This window comes from Magnolia sinica, chromosome 18, assembly GCF_029962835.1.
Source record: "Magnolia sinica isolate HGM2019 chromosome 18, MsV1, whole genome shotgun sequence".
Lineage (NCBI taxonomy): Eukaryota > Viridiplantae > Streptophyta > Magnoliopsida > Magnoliales > Magnoliaceae > Magnolia > Magnolia sinica.
Window position 1 is genome coordinate 50466723 of NC_080590.1, and position 15987 is coordinate 50482709.

The 15987-nt window shown below is 41.2% G+C and overlaps 1 protein-coding gene across 3 annotated transcripts; it reads right to left on the reverse strand.

The window, feature by feature from the left end:
- Window positions 1-319: 319 nt before the first annotated feature.
- LOC131232727 (uncharacterized) lies at window positions 320-15492 on the reverse strand. 3 transcript variants are annotated; one of them, XM_058229175.1, is made up of 2 exons: window positions 15261-15492; window positions 320-1455 (listed from the first exon to the last, which is right to left on the reverse strand). In XM_058229175.1, exon 2 carries the CDS (start codon window positions 1431-1433, stop codon window positions 522-524), a length of 912 nt encoding a protein of 303 aa, XP_058085158.1. In that variant the 5' UTR covers window positions 1434-1455; window positions 15261-15492; the 3' UTR covers window positions 320-521. The 3 variants fall into 3 exon arrangements, with proteins under 3 accessions (XP_058085158.1, XP_058085157.1, XP_058085156.1); XM_058229174.1 differs by having other exon boundaries at window positions 320-1458; XM_058229173.1 differs by having other exon boundaries at window positions 320-1478; window positions 15261-15491.
- Between the last annotated feature and the right edge of the window lie 495 nt (window positions 15493-15987).

The window sequence follows — 15987 nt, forward strand, 5'->3', positions numbered from 1 at the left end:
AACTCCAGTTTTGCTCTCTCATTGCTGCTTCGGACTCCCAAGCCCCAATAATGGAGGGTTGTGTCACAGTTGACAACTTTCTCACATGAATCCTAACAATAGGATTCATGTAGCCATCCCCATCTAGTAGGAATCACTGATTTAAATATCAATATCGATGCATCGGGCTATATCGGCAATACATTGCGGCATTTTGTGTGATACAGCAGAGTTTGATAAGTTCCCTGTTTATCAGATTGGCCCTGTGCGATATCGATAGAAACTGCCAAGGTTGGGAAGGATAAGGAGTGGATGATGATGATTTCAGAGAGAGTGCATGTGTAAAATAGCTTGGCGGTCAAATCAACTTCGATTGAATGGCCTTACTGAAAGTAGAGAGAACAAAAACTAATAATAACCCTAACGATACAAATTTCCTAACGTTGAAATTTTAAATTTTACCCGATAACGCATGAAAATTGTACAACCTCACATCCAATTGCCTCCAACCCTTCCTAATAATCAAGGTAAAAAGATGATTTTCAGTACTTTCTCCACGCATGCCACTTCAGCTTCATCTGAAACCACAAAGGAGAAATACCCAGAACCCCACGTGCCAGCCTCGGATCAAACACATCAAACTGACTTCGCTGGAGAGAATCCAAAAGAACCTGTGCAGGCACAGCTGGAAGAAGTACCGGAAAAGCCTCAGTGGGCACAGATCCAGTCAACTCCCGAGCCTTCTGCAGATGGATACTAGCAACCGATGCGATCTCAAAAACCGCATCAGCCAGTGCCTGACTGGGTTCCACCCGGATTTCTGACCGACCTGCCTGCTGGACCAACAATCCATGATTCACAGCTACCTCTTTTGGTATATAAGAAAACTGTCCACCGCGACTTGCATGATATGGTAGAGATTTAAGTAGCAAGAGGAGGCCACTTGCCTTTCCAATATGAGAGGCTGCATGATCGGCCACAGTAGATCGAATCCCACCAGCTTGGAGAGTCATATATAGGAGGGTAGACATAGTGTCCTCCGCATATTTCTCAAGCTCTCCAATTGTTTCCAGGATCCCATTCTCTTCCCTGCTCGCATCTTTTATCCGGGCTTCAACAGACCGTTTCAGCCAACTCTTTGTGACTTTGTGTTCTGAAATTACTGAAGAGAGGGCCTGAGCGATCGGGTGCTCGATTAACTTCTTGCTGAAGATTTTGTCGATTGCTTCTTGCCACCAAAGGAGGCGCATGAGTCCAATCTTGGGGTCGGAGGCAACATCCATGGCTCTGGAGGTTTCTACATTGAAAGCACGCAACGCAAATGCAGCCTTCCGCACTGCTGGGGGGAGATGGAGGAGGCAGAGGTAGTGGTGGTAATCGTAGCTGCGCACTTGCTGTACGCAGTAGGATAATGCTGCCCGAATGCTGTTGCTAGATGTGGAAGCGCCATTCATCAAATTCACAATGTGGACTTCTCTGCTGTGAATCCAACAGAAAACCTGAGAGAACAAATAAAAAGGACCGCACATTAAAAAAAAGAAGAAGAAAGAATAAAAGCTCTTTCAAGATAGCAGCAAGGGTGGAGATTCTCAGTGTATTAAAAAGACTAGCCGCAGACAACAGCAACACAAAGGATGAAAAAAAAAAAACGGTTGAAAGATCCAATATGCGCACGACATATCTGAACCCATTTTGGGTCCTCTAAATCAATTAATCAAACCCCTATTCTGACTGCCACATATACCAAATTACAAAAGATCAAATTGAAACTATAATTGATGAGGACATCGTGCGCACGCCGCCTACACGCGCGCGCACGCCACCCCCCCAACACACGTATGTACGCAGGAGGAGGGCCCCACCATTGATCTGATTCGATGACAACGTCCAATGAGGGCCTCCTAACTAGAAGATGAAGTTTTGTTTCAAAAGGGTGGGCCCGATAGTCAAGAAAAGCCTATCATGGGACCTCATGATCGTGGCCCACTTGTCAAATTAATGTCATATTTTAAGTTTTGCTTATTGTTATTATTTAGAACATCGTGAACGCTTTGGATTTCTTTGTTTGGTTTTTATTTTAGCTTACTTCACCGCCAAGTAAGAGGTAGCGCACATGGTGCGATTTTTTGGGTATAGGATTTTCCCTATAAATAGGCACCCCTTGTAGTTCTTTTGATTCATTCAAGCTTAATAAAAAAATTTATGCTTTATTTTTCTGCTCTCTTCGTGAGTTATGGAAGAATTCAAAAGTGGGTGTGAATTCCTCCCTTTTCGAAGGGCTAACTACATGGTGTGAAGCCACATCTATCCCCATCCATCCCTACCCTCTCCCATCCATATACCTCATCTTTTATCATCATTATTGCTTTGAAATTCCCAGCCTTTGCAGCTACTCGTCCACTTACAGTCAGTTTCCATAATCTGGACCTGTAGGAGGGCTGAAACTTCGGCGGAGCACTATGCCACGACCTTACGTCGGATCGTCGTCAAACTTGGAGGGATTGGAGGTCTCCCCTGGCCGACCAAGGCCTAGGTGTCACTTTGGGGAGGCGGGCTTCCATCACACGTGCGGCCAGCCCACCCGCACACGTGCGTTAGCTCCGGGTCACCATCTGCACGCAGGAGCTTTCTCCGGGTTAGGTTTTCCTATGGTTTTCCTCTTTTCATTCCTATTTCTTAAACCCTAGCCTTAGTTTGCATTAGCCCTAATTTATTTGCCCCTTTTTTTTTTCACCCTAGAGTTCCTTGAATTGAAATTGGGGAATCCCTAGGGTTAGGGACTGATCCTTATGCATGTGTGGTTGATTTCTATTTCCCTTTGACATCGTTTGGCTTATAATTTTTATTGGTCCAGCCCTAGCCTGTGTTGGCCTAGACTCGTATAGATTCCCCTTTCATTGAATGTTTGGACTATCATGTGGGATGTGGAATTTGTGTAATTGTTTCTGAATTGGTATGATCTAAGCCTGAATTCTTGCACATCATACTTGAATTTCATGTCCTGCATCAATAATTTTGGCATCTGATTGGGAAACATCGAATGAATGTTAAAAAGAAATTGGACAGCATTACAAATTGTGTGGTCAAAATATGGTGGTTTGAAATCATCATGTGGCTTATTTTCATCTTATCCTCTAACATTCAGCACATAAGTTTGACAGTCTAAATTGGTCAAAACGTGCATAGTGTACAGTGGATGATTGCCTGCAAATTTACTACTTTGTAGCATCCCCACTAGAATCTGATGCTCAAAATCAAGGCTCCATTTGAATGGCACATATGACATATTATGAAAAGTTCATCAGCCGAACCATCATAACCAAATTTAAAAACTAGAAAATTATTTTTTTAGATGCGACAAATATGTTTAAGAATATGCCTAATAATTCCAAATGTTAAAACTATAAATATCTTACATTGGAGAAATTATACCACACCAAAAATTGTTGAACGAACAGGCAAATAGAAAATTTATTTTATTTAGCAAAGTAAATAAATATGTTGTAAACAACATTATTAAAAATTATAAAAACACGATAAATAATTTACATAGAGGTGCTGAAATATTCCTTTTTAACCTTTTAAAAAAAAAAGAAAAAAAAGATTAACTCGTTAAGTAAAATGAACGAGTATATGGGTTGAACACTTGACATGCATGGATTGTGTAATTCCTCGAGATAGAAGCAAAGGAGGGATGACGCAGGGAAGAGTGTGAAGAGGAAGATCACCGTCTCCCTCTAGTATGCAAGACCGTGAATCTACAAGGTTATTCTTGAATCCACAAGATAAAAGGGAAAGTTGAAATTTTATTATTCACAATTTCCCGATTACACCACTTACAAAGAAAAAGAAAAAGAAAAAACAAGGGAAATTTGAAATTTTATTATTCAATTTCCCAATTACATCACTTATAAAGAAAAAGAAAAAACAATAATTAGGAGTACTAATTCAACTATAAAAAGAAGAAGAAAGAAAAACACTAATTAGGAGTTCTAATTCTACTAAACTAGAATTTACCCAACATAGTAAATTTTACTAAAATTAGAAAGTCCTAATTTAATCATGTCAGATGATTCTTAACATGATTGGAAGCAATTACTAAGAAGATTGCATAACACTAAACTCTAAAATGAATGAGATATGTCCAAATTAAAACTTACTAAAAATAGTGAGTTTTTTCCTAAAATTGCGATTTTGAATTGGAAGGAAGCATTTTCTCACGAAACGGACCGACACAACCCACTACAGGGTCAGTTGATCCCAGATGGCTTGTTATAGTAAAGATTCATAGGTCATGCATCCCATAGTGATACCCAGATCAAAAGCTATGGTCGATTTACGATTCACACTTCGAATAGCAATTTGTCCCTATCCGGAATGAATTTCTTCCAATCGGATGCGCCTAAGGCCTAGTTACATTATGCCCTATAGAGGACTGGGCCCGGATATGATGGACTGTGCCCGCTTCCTTTCAGTCCAGCTCTGCCAAGAATAGGTCTACAACCCACTCTACATCAGTCCCCTCCACTTGAAAAGAACTCTTCTCCTAGTTATCCATCGAACTCGGCTCATGATACTCATAACAAATCTGCCACATTGAACGTCCGCGAGATCTCTAGGTCCTCGAGAAGATCAACAACATAGGCGTTATCATTAATTTTCCCGAGTATCGGGACTATGCCTATCTTCTTATTTCTCAGCTTGTTATATGTTCGTCGGAAACCGCTCCTTGCGTTGGTGAATCAACACGTTATCACCTACTTAAAACACCTGGCACTGATGTTTATCAGCCCCTTGAGTTAGATGCCTATATTTTTTTCTGAACATCGACATGTATAGTCGTGATATGGTCCGCCATATTTTCCATAGCAACACTCATTCCCGGTAACTAGGCAACAAGACCAGGTCAAGTGTATGCTTGGGAACTCGACCATACACAACCTCGAATGGAGACTTGCTGATGGACCGATTCTGCATGTTGTTGAAGGCGAACTCTACCTAAGCCAAAGTAAGATTCCACTGCTTAGACTTATCACCAACGTAAGAGGTTCCCGAGTGTACGATTCACCACTTTTGTTTGTCCATCAGTCTAGGGGTGGTAAGCACTACTAAACTACAATGTGGTGTCAAATCGCCGCCACAAAATTTGACTGAGGAACTTGGTATCGTGATATGAGGTAATGGTCTTGGGGACGCCATATAGTCACACGACTTCTCCGAAGAACAGATTCACAACATGGGTCGCATTGAGAGTCTTCGTGCACGGGATGAAATGGGCCATCTTAGAGAACCTGTCAACTAGTACAAATACAGAATCCATACATCATCGAATTCGTGGAAGACCTAGCACAAAATTCATTGATAAGTCATCCCAAGGGCCGCAGGTACAGATAAAGGGGTGTAAAGGCCAGTGTTCTATGATTGCCCCTTAGATGTTAGACATGTATGGCACCTTTGCACCGCTTTCTCGACATCCCTCTTCAACTATGACCAGAAGTATCATTCCTCCAAAAGGGCCATCATCTTGTCTCGCCTTAAGTGACTGTTGAGGCCACCGCCATATAACTTATGAATGACGCTTTCTCACAATAAACTTTGTGGAATGCATAAACGGTTTCCCTTGAAGAGAAAACCGTCCTGGATATGCAAGTCCCTCGACTGACCCACTTGGCATCTGGCCCACACGTTCTTGAAGTCGTAATCATCTGTATATAATTTTTTAAGGCACTCGAACCCCATGACCTTGTTACTCATGGTAATCAGTAAGGCCGCTCGTTTACTAAGTGCATCAACAGCCTTGTTATGCTGCCCTGCAAAAAAGAAATCCATCTGGACTGCACATGATTGGCATTAACTTGACTGTTAATATATTTAAAGGCCTAGTGGTTTGTATAAAGGATAAAATCCCTCTGGATCAAACAATGTCTCCAATGGCACAGGGCCTGGACGACTGCATATTAACTCCAGCTTGTATATCGACCACTTCTTACAGGCCTCACTTAGCTTCTCACTCTAGAATGCTACAGGCCTACCCTCTTAAGACAACATGCCTCCAATACCCACATAAGAAGCATCACACTCTACCTTGAATAGCTTGTCAAAGCTATGAAGCACAAGGACTAGGGTAGTAGACAACTGCTCCTTAATCTCTTCAAAGCTTCGGTGTGCCTTCTCGATCCACTGAAATTGACATTTCTTCATGCAATCGGTAATAGGGGCCACAATGGTACTATAGTTCCGCATGAACCAACGATAAAAAGTCGTCAACCCGTGAAAACTTCGCACTTCATGAATAATTTTCGGAACTGGCCACTCCCTAATGGCTTTCACTTTGTCCATATCCACACGGATTCCCGTGGACATCACCACGAAGCCTAAAAATAAGAGGTTATCTGTCATAAAACTGTACTTTTTCAAATTGAGGTGCAGTTTGTTTTCTGTAATCACCTGAAGCACCTGCCTGAGATGCTCTACATGATCTGTCTCACCCTAGTTGTAAACTAGAACATCATTGAAATAGACAACTACAAATTGCCCAATAAACGGTTTTAGAACCTGGTTCATTAACCTCATAAACGTATTAAGTGCATTCAAGAGTCTAAAGGGCATAACCAGCCACTTGTATAGACCCTCCGTAGTCCTAAATGTCGTCTTCCACCCGTCATCTAAACAAATACAGATATGATAGTAACCACTCCTCGAATCCAATTTGGAGAATATCTTTGCCCATTCCAGCATATCGTCCAGTTGTGGTATGGGAACCCAACACTTCACAATTATTTTGTTTATGGCTCGAATGTCAATACACATACGCCAACTCTCATCCCCCTTGGGTGTCAACAGGGTTGGCACAACATATGGGTTCATGCTCTCCATCACTAAACCCTTACATATCAGTTCCTCCAGTTGCCCTCGTAAGAGCTCACACTCTTTCTAACTCATCCGAGCAAACTTGCTCCTAACACATGGTCAATATGATGTTGTACATCCAGCATAGGGGGCAACCCATCGAGAAGTTCATCAGGCACGATTGCCTTGAATTTTTGCAACACTGGTTTCAACTTCTCATGAATGTTCGTGAGCTTTACTTTCCCTTTTACGACCAGTGTGTGTATCTCTTTACGTCTCCTCGAATTGTTTCACGAAATCCCGTATGGCTACGAGGGACTACCCATTCACTTTAGAAGTCTCTGGTTAATTCTACATTCTCATAGGGGCAAGGATAATCTTTCTACCATCTTTGACAAAAATAAATATATTATTCTCATCTCTATGCGTAGCATCAACATCATACTGCCATAGTTGACTACGTAACATGTGACAAGCTTCCATGTTGACTACGCCACACATTACTTCATCCTTACTAGTATTTACCAATGAAGAAGGAAATACGACATCGTTCGATTACCTTTGTCTCATTGACCTTCTTGATCCATCCAATCGTGTATGGAGATTAGTGTTTTTCTGTCTTCAGCTGCAACTTTTCCACCATTATGTTTAAGACAATATTCTCACTGCTCCTGCCATCTATGACCGTATCATGGACCCTTTGTTCAAGGTGCACCTTGTTCGAAAGATGTTATGTCGTTGCGGATCTACTTCCTTCTTCGGCACAAACGACTTCCTCACGATCAAAGACCTACCGCGATCTTCATGAGTCCATTTGTCTCCTCCATCGTCCTCGACATGTTCAACATCATCTACTTCACATCTTCTGCTCCCCCATTGTTAATAGTCAGATTAGTCATCTACCTTTGAGGACACATATTAGATCGATGACTAGGTTAGCCACATCGATAGCACTTGTCCGGTAGAAGCGGACCATAGGGGTTAAGGATTCTACTTGGACCAACAGTAGTAGTTACTGCCCTCTGAGGTTTAACTTGGCTGCTCACTGAATCTCGATCTGCGGTTGGAGGGGATCGAGGACGCTCCCCACAAGTTCCTTCCCCCGGGGTCGTGTTGCATCTCGCGAAGGTCCAAAAGTATATACCCTACTTGAAGCGTAGTTCCATGCATTGGAACGGTCCAGTTGCATCTCTGCTTGGTGGCTAATTTGATTGCTTAGTTCATCATCTAGATGGGTCGCATCTGGATCCAATCTTAGATCACCGTACGTAAACCACTGATGAATCTGGCAACTTGTTACGAGTCAGTCTTAACCAGATCATTTCTCGGGGACAAGTGATAGAATTCCTCTACATAATCCCTCACGAATCGGCTACCCTGCCGACAATTCTGGTATTGCTAGAACAATACTTGATCATAGTCATTTGGCAAGAATCGTGTCTGCATCAACTGCTTCATCCACTGCCATGTGCGGATTGACACTTTCATCTCTGCCTGTTCGATACGTTAGAGTTGTTCCCACCAAATCGAGGCTCCACCCTTTAACTTGTAGGCCACTAGCTTGACCTTTTTCTTCTTAAGAATCCCCATGTAGCCGAACAATCACTCAAGTTCAAGAAGCCAATTGAGGAAATCCTCGGTGTGAAGTTGGTCATTGAAGTTAGGGAGATCGACCTTCATTTTGAAATCCCTATCTCAATCCGGCCTGGCGCCTCTTCGTTCTTCTTACTAGAGAATCATATTATCAATCTCCCCATCATTAGATCCACCATCTTCAAGTGGTGGTCTGTGATTCGCCACCAGTATCGCACCATGAACATGACGACTACGAGCCCCAACGCAAACCTAAGGCTGCTCATCATCACAAACATGAGTCTGCCCTAAGGCCTCCGTTAAACACTCGATTGCCACCTACAGTCCTTGCATGGCTTGTGGATTCTCCCGCCAGAAAGTCTCAAACGTCACTATCATCATAAGATTGTTCCCTGGCGCACTGTTCATGGGATTGTTACCCGCACCATCGTTAGATGTCATCGAACTGAGGAATGGCCTCGCTTTGATACCAACTAACGCAGGGAAGGGTGTGAGGAGGAAGATCGTCGTCTAGCTCCGGTAAACAAGACCTTGAATCCACAAGGTTATTCTTAAATCCACAATGTAAAAAGGAAATTCAAAATTTTATTGTTCAATAATGCTCTGAGTTCCCGATTACATCACTTAAGAAAAAGAAAAAACCTAATTAGGAGTCCTAATTTGACTAAACTAGAATTTACCCGAAATAGTAAATTTTACTAAAAATATAAAGTCCTAATTTAATCGTGTCAGATGATTCCTAGCATGATTGGAAGCAATTTGTAAGAAGACTGCATATGCTAAAACTCTAAAACGAATGAGATAAGTCCAAATTAGAACTTACTAAAAATAGCAAGTTTTTCCTAAATTTGCGATTTTGAATTGGAAAGAAGCGTTTTCTCATGAAACAGACCGATGTGAGCCACTATGTGGGTCGATTGACCCTATATGGCCTCTTACAGTAAAGATTCATAGGTCGTGCGCCCCGTAACAATACCTGGATCCAAAGTTATGGCTATTTACGGTTCACACTTCAAATGGCAATTTCTCCCCATCCGGAATGAATTTCTTTGAACTGAATGCACGTGAGGCCTAGTTATGCCATGCTCTATGTAGGACTGGGCCGGGATCTGATGGACTGCATTCACTTTCATTCAGGCTTCTTTCAGTCCAGTTGTGACAAGAATAGGTTTGCGGCCCGCTCTACATCAAGGGAGCACCTTGAACTTGCAACTGATACCAACCAAAGAGGAAACATGAGATGTTCATCCGTCAAGCCCACTAGTTGGATCCATACATGCGAAATTGATATATAGACCATTTATTCGTTTTTACGAACAAGCTACTTTTCTCAAGGATGTGTTGCTACTTAATGATGCACCCACCTACTTGTGCTATTTTGAACGGGTTGACCCAATCAGACAGGTATGGATGAAGGAAAAGGATTGGGAGATCCTAGCTACCAGTGTTGAGAATGCTTTTTAGTAACTTAATTGCAGATGGTTCATGGTTGCTATATTTCCTTTCTTGTCGTCTATTTGTAGGCCATAGATGGAAATGTTATGGATGTCGCTAGACGTGATCTTTGGGGCAGGATCCATCCACAATGGTCTGTGGAAACAATAGTGGTCTAGGTATGCAAACCATGCTCACAACTTCCAACTTGCCAAAAACTTGGCTATCATTCTTCTTTTAGTCTAATTTATTTCCATATAACTATGATCCAAATATTAATTTCAAATGATATACTGGTGGAACCCATGATTCAGTGATTCAGACCATTAGTTTGGTCTCTCCATGGAACATGCCTAGAAATCTCTACTACGACAATTCTAACCAATCACTAGAGCCCTATTAAAAAAGATGGTTGCAGCAACATTCCACAAGTTAATAAAAAGAACCAGTTTTTTTTTTTTTTTTTTTCGAGCAAATAATGATAAATTCATTGAAAAAGATCTGAAGATCAAGATACAAACAGGGAAAGAAAAACAAAAGAAAAGGCTCGCAAAAACAAAACCAGGGACCACCGAGTAAACAAAATGTTTAACCAGAGGGAGCAACTAAGCGCTAATTCAGTAGATTATACCACTCAATGACTATATCACGAGAAGATCATCTAGGAAATTTCCCCTCAGGGAGTGCCACAATATGCTATGGGCTGGGCACCCAGAGTTCATTGTACCATGGCCTTGCTTGAAAGGGCCTACTACTAGCCAAAGATGGGGGATGATGTTGAAGAATATGTAAAAACTTGCCTCATTTGCCAACAAGATAAGGTTGAGAGGGATAAGCCGAGAGGGCCCCTGGACCCTTTGCCTATGAACTTGGAATCGTATTGATCATGCCCTCAACAAGTTTTTGGGATTCTCTGATCTCTAAAGATCCTGTAGTTCCTTCCCTTCCAAATTTCCCAACAAACAGCAATAGGGACCAGCTTCCACAAAAACTTTTGTTTGCCTCAGAAAAGCACCAAGATTGTTGGCTAGTAGCTTCCACGTAGGAAATTTTCCGAAAATGGTCCTCCATGATAGGTCCCAACCAACGCATGGTCAGCATCGCTGAGCTGTGATGCCCACTTGTATGAAACTAAAATCAGAGTATATGTAAAGTGTAAACTTCAGCTGAAGATCATGCAAGAGAAGCTTTCATGTCTTGCCAATGTGACCGGTCATGTGTACTCTCGAGAAATTGGATGTCACATACATGCACTTCATATTAAACAGTTCATGTAATGGGCCCCACAAAAGCTAGCTCATAAACCAAAAATGACACTAAACATATTTCCTAACCGGTCTAGTTGTAAGCATCAAATGGATGGTTAATGTGGAGTTAATCAATGTCAAATCTGATCCGATAATCAAAGAGGTCACAAAAAAAGTAGAATGAGTTTGCTCCACATGTTCAAATGTTAGCATTTGATGTCGGGCCAACAGAGAGGGATATGGAAGGGCACATGATTTTGAGCTCTAGTCCACTCATCACATAAGACCCATTGACAATGAGCAAGACCAAAAAGACAAAAATACCTCATCCGGCCTATTTAACCATCCAACCTTCCATCCAAACATCCATCGATATTGCAAAATATCAACAACACATGATATTTCACCAACAAATCATCAACAATTGGAAATGAAACGAAATATTGTGGTCTCAATATCATGCATGTTGCGATATCGATAATATCAAGATATTATTAATATTATCAATGAGAAATTGAACAAAACATACAACCATGTGCCCATGGAAAAAAAAAATGAAATATTTTTTTTTTCCTAATAAACAAAATTTTGATGATATCAATACGTTGGCGATATTATTGAAATATCATCAATACACTTATGATACAAGCATTACCAGAATTTACATAATCGAAAATATTGGCGATATTAATGCATTGGCTATACAAGCGACACCTATAATATACATAGTTGAAAATATTGACGATTACATTAGCAATATTGATACGTTGGCGATACTTAGCGATACATTGCTAATACCGGGAATTTCTTATACTACCAGCGTTATCGGTATCGCTACCAGTGTTATCGGTATTGCTAAGCTAGAGATAAAGATAATATCGAGGATATTTCAATAATATCAGAGATAATTCGAACACTACATACAATCAATATCTTAGAAAATCCATATAAGGGATTTGGAGAAGGTAAACTTTGCACTCTTGGGAAAATGGTTATGGAGGTTCGGGTCAGAAGAAGATTCCCTGCGGGGACTGGGGAGAGACTATAGCAAACAAGTATGGGTGTAATGAAAAAGGTTGGTGAGTTACGAACTCCTCTCTCTACAAGGCATAGCATATTTGGAAGGGGGCTGAAGGCGAAATTCAAAAAGGAGGTTTGGTTCTCCCTTGGTAATGAGGAGAGAAATCCAATTTTAGGAAGATACATGGGTAAGCGAGACCTCTCTCTAGTTGGCATTTCCAAGAATAGCACAACTCTTTTGAAAAAGCTATATTTTGGTAGTTAGGTGCTTCATCCTTTCTGAAGATGCGGTCGTTTGGTCACTTCCATGTCGAAGAAATCTGCTTGATGAGGAAGTTGCAGAGTTTGTGGCGCTTCAGGACTAGCTTCAGCATTGTTTTCCATGTTTGGCGGATTGGGTTAGAATGTTATTCTCCAAGCCAAGGTATTTTGTATCGGTAATTGTGGCCGTAACGGTCACCACCATTACCGATACGGGCATTGGCCGTAACGGCCGATACGAGGGCATAACGACCGTTATAACCTCCGTAACGGTTGAAAATTTTCTTTTGCCCTAAAAATTCTTTTTAAAAAAATCTAGAAAATCCAGAATAATGTAAATATTTCAAATATATATTCATTTTTTATTTTGAACATGTTTACGGTAGTATAACGGTCCACTCTTTGGTGAGTGTTGTATCAGGCCGTCTAGTGAATTTGTGAACATGATTATGTCTCTAATGTTTACACATCACAATCAAGCGCCAAAACTAGAAATTTATTTTTTTTTAAAGTCATATATAATACTTTTTCAATTTTTTTTTTTAAATGGCCATTGGAGCTTTTATTTGCTCAAATCACTTCAATCTATAGTTTTAATATCAAAAACTATAGTAAGAGTGGTCGAAATCTATAGTAAAATGACCTAGGAGAGTTTTTGGAATGAGAAAAGTGAAAAAAAATGAGAACAAAATTTGATTTAAATAGAAAAAAAAGTTGCCATTTTTCGACCGTTACGGGAGTAACGGTCATTATGCCCCGTAATGGCCTTTACGGCCATCATAACGGCCGATACGGTCCTAAAAAACCAACTGCCCTGTTTCACCCCCATATCGCGTAACGGTCATGGCCGTTACCTATACATATCGGCCTTTACGGGCGTATCGTAACGGATACAGAACACCTTTGAAGGACAAATCAGGTTGATACACATCTTTTGTGTGGTGTCCCTTGGCGAGTCCGAAGGAGGGTAGTGACTGTTGATCATCTCCAAAAAGGGTCAATGGTGGTCCCCTGTTGAAGTGATAAAGTCTCTTCATATACATTGATACACCACACTCTGACAGCTTAAGCTTTTGAAGTAAATAGTTCTTTAACATGGTATCAGAGCGGAAGGTTCTATGTCTGAATCTCAAGATCAACAAATATGCCTCGCTAATATATTATTCTCCCACGAGGGGTGAGGAAAAAATCAGATCCGGCCCAAGGACCGGGAAATCAAGCCCGGCCAATTTATGGTGTGAGTGTCCCTCCACCCTTGTTAGTATGTTCCCGTGCGGAGTTCCGACCCTGCACGTGCGAGGGGGTGTTGAAGTGATAAAGTCTCTTGATATACATTGATACACCACACTATGACAGCTTAAGCTTTTGGAGTAAATGGTTGTTTGACATCCCCAACTTGTGTGTCATGTGCATGGAAAATGCCAAATCAGTTGATCATCTTTTTATGCATTGCCCATTCGCTTGCGAGGTGTGGACTAACTTCTTCAAGATATTCAACATGTTGTGAGTGACGCTAGAATCTATGAAAAAGTTGTTATTGGCCAAGCATGGTGTTGGCCTTAGGAAACAATAAAGAAGCATTTGGAGATTGGCATTGTTGGCGAGTCTTTGGGGCAGTTTGGAGAGAAAGGCATGGTAGATGCTTCGATAATATAAGCAATTAGGCAGTGGAAGTCTCTAGGAGGATAAAGCTTTTCAGTCTCTTGTATAAAAGATCATAAGGATTTTATTTTCTCCTTCTTGTTTGGGTTGTAGTTTTTTGCGCTATCTCGGCACTTCTCTATAGTAAAAGTTCATTAGCTTTCAAAAAAAAAAAGATCAAATGCTCTCACACATGAGCTCTCTAATGCAAACCCCAAAGGGAAAGCAAATAAATCAATAAGAAAATAAAGAGATTGTGGAAAAGATCCAACTATCCTTTAGCCGGATGCTAGAGATCACAAATGCAAGACTGTGAGCAAGCTCAATAATCCTCTAGTCTAGAGAGATCACTTTCCTTCCCTTCAATAGCCACCATAGAGAAAAGAAGAAAATTTCATAAAGAGAATATCGATCAAGTTGTGTTATTCCATAGGACATACATCTTATTTATAATCGACCTTACAATCTATAATAAAAGATATAAAATCTAAAAATCTATGAAATAGGAAAGCACTTGAGTAACAAAGCATTCTATAATTAAGAAAATAACTAAAATAAGAAGATACTTAGATAAGAAAATATTTAAGATTATTCCCTACCTAAAAATAAAGATATGAAAGAAAGAGCAGATTTCCAAATTTAGAGATTTGAGATCACTCTCACACTTGGGCGATATGCCCCAGGCCTGTATCATCCCATATCATGTATCAGAGGGGCCGATACGGATAGAATGCAGCCCTATTGGATCCAACATTTAAAAAGAAAACATAATTCGGGCACGGCCCATCCAATCAACTAATCTGGGCTCTCCATTAGGTCAATTAATTTCACAGCCTACTATGTAAAATTACACCAATCGGCCAATTCTAACCATCCAAGCAAAATCCTACGAAATGGACAGTAAAGATCACATATGAAAAATAGGTTCGTCTGAAAGACAATTTAAGCCACATGTCTGTTGGGGCCCATCATGGAGTTATGGTTCTGAAGGATAGCGTTTGACAGGGGGGCCAGGATTTAGGCCCATTAGATCAATGGCCACGGGCTTCCAATCTTAGAATCCATGTCCCAAATCAGCTCGCCATTGGTGCGAATGAGTCAAGGAGTCCGGCCTAAACAATGATCTGGACAACTGAAACGGCCAGGCCCTTGCGATGAACAGTGTGGATGAACCGCTATGGGCTCTGCCAATTAAAAGCCCCAAATTTCAAACAATAGAGAAGAAATAAACCTTACCTCTCTTCTTCTTCGGGTTTGTTGGAGGGTTCGATCGAGAAAGAAAGAGAAAGAGAGAGATGGAGAGATGGAGTGAAGGGGTTCGATCGACAGAATGAGAGAGTGACAGGGCGCGAACGACGGAGAGCAGAGTGTTCGATCTACAGGGCGACAGAGAGTACGGCAGCGAGAGAGAGGATTGAATGCTACGGTAACTCGCGCTATAACCACCAGGACCTACCAAGAGACCGACGGTCCTGTCAAGGCTCTGCGATGCTCATCTTGGTATATGTGTTTTATCCAAGCCGTCCATCCGTTTTAAAATATCGTTTTAGAGTACGATCCCCGTAAGCAAGTACATCGAAAGATTGAGTGGACCACACCATAGGAACAGCAGTGACAATGACCCAACCGTTGGAACCTTCCTTGGGCCGATGTTAATTTTACATCCAACCTGTTCACAAGGTCACGTGGACCTTGATGAAGGGAAAACATAAATATGATCTTGATTAATAACTTCTGTGGCCCCAGAAGGTTTTGGGCACTAGACTTTGAATTCCTACCGTTTTCTGTGGTGTGGTCTATTTGAGAATTCAATATACCTCATTTTTGAGATCGTTGCATAAAATGATTTTTCAAAATAGATGAACGGCATGGATAAAACACATATATCACAGTGTGCACAGAACCGTCCGTCTCTAGCCAGGTCCCGTGGGGGTAGTACCCAATACCCCACCCCTACGGACGG

What these genes read in the sequence shown, in the direction of transcription:
- LOC131232727 (XM_058229175.1), bottom strand. Translation starts at nt 1,433, where the DNA reads ATGAATGGCGCTTCCACATCTAGCAACAGCATTCGGGCAGCATTATCC.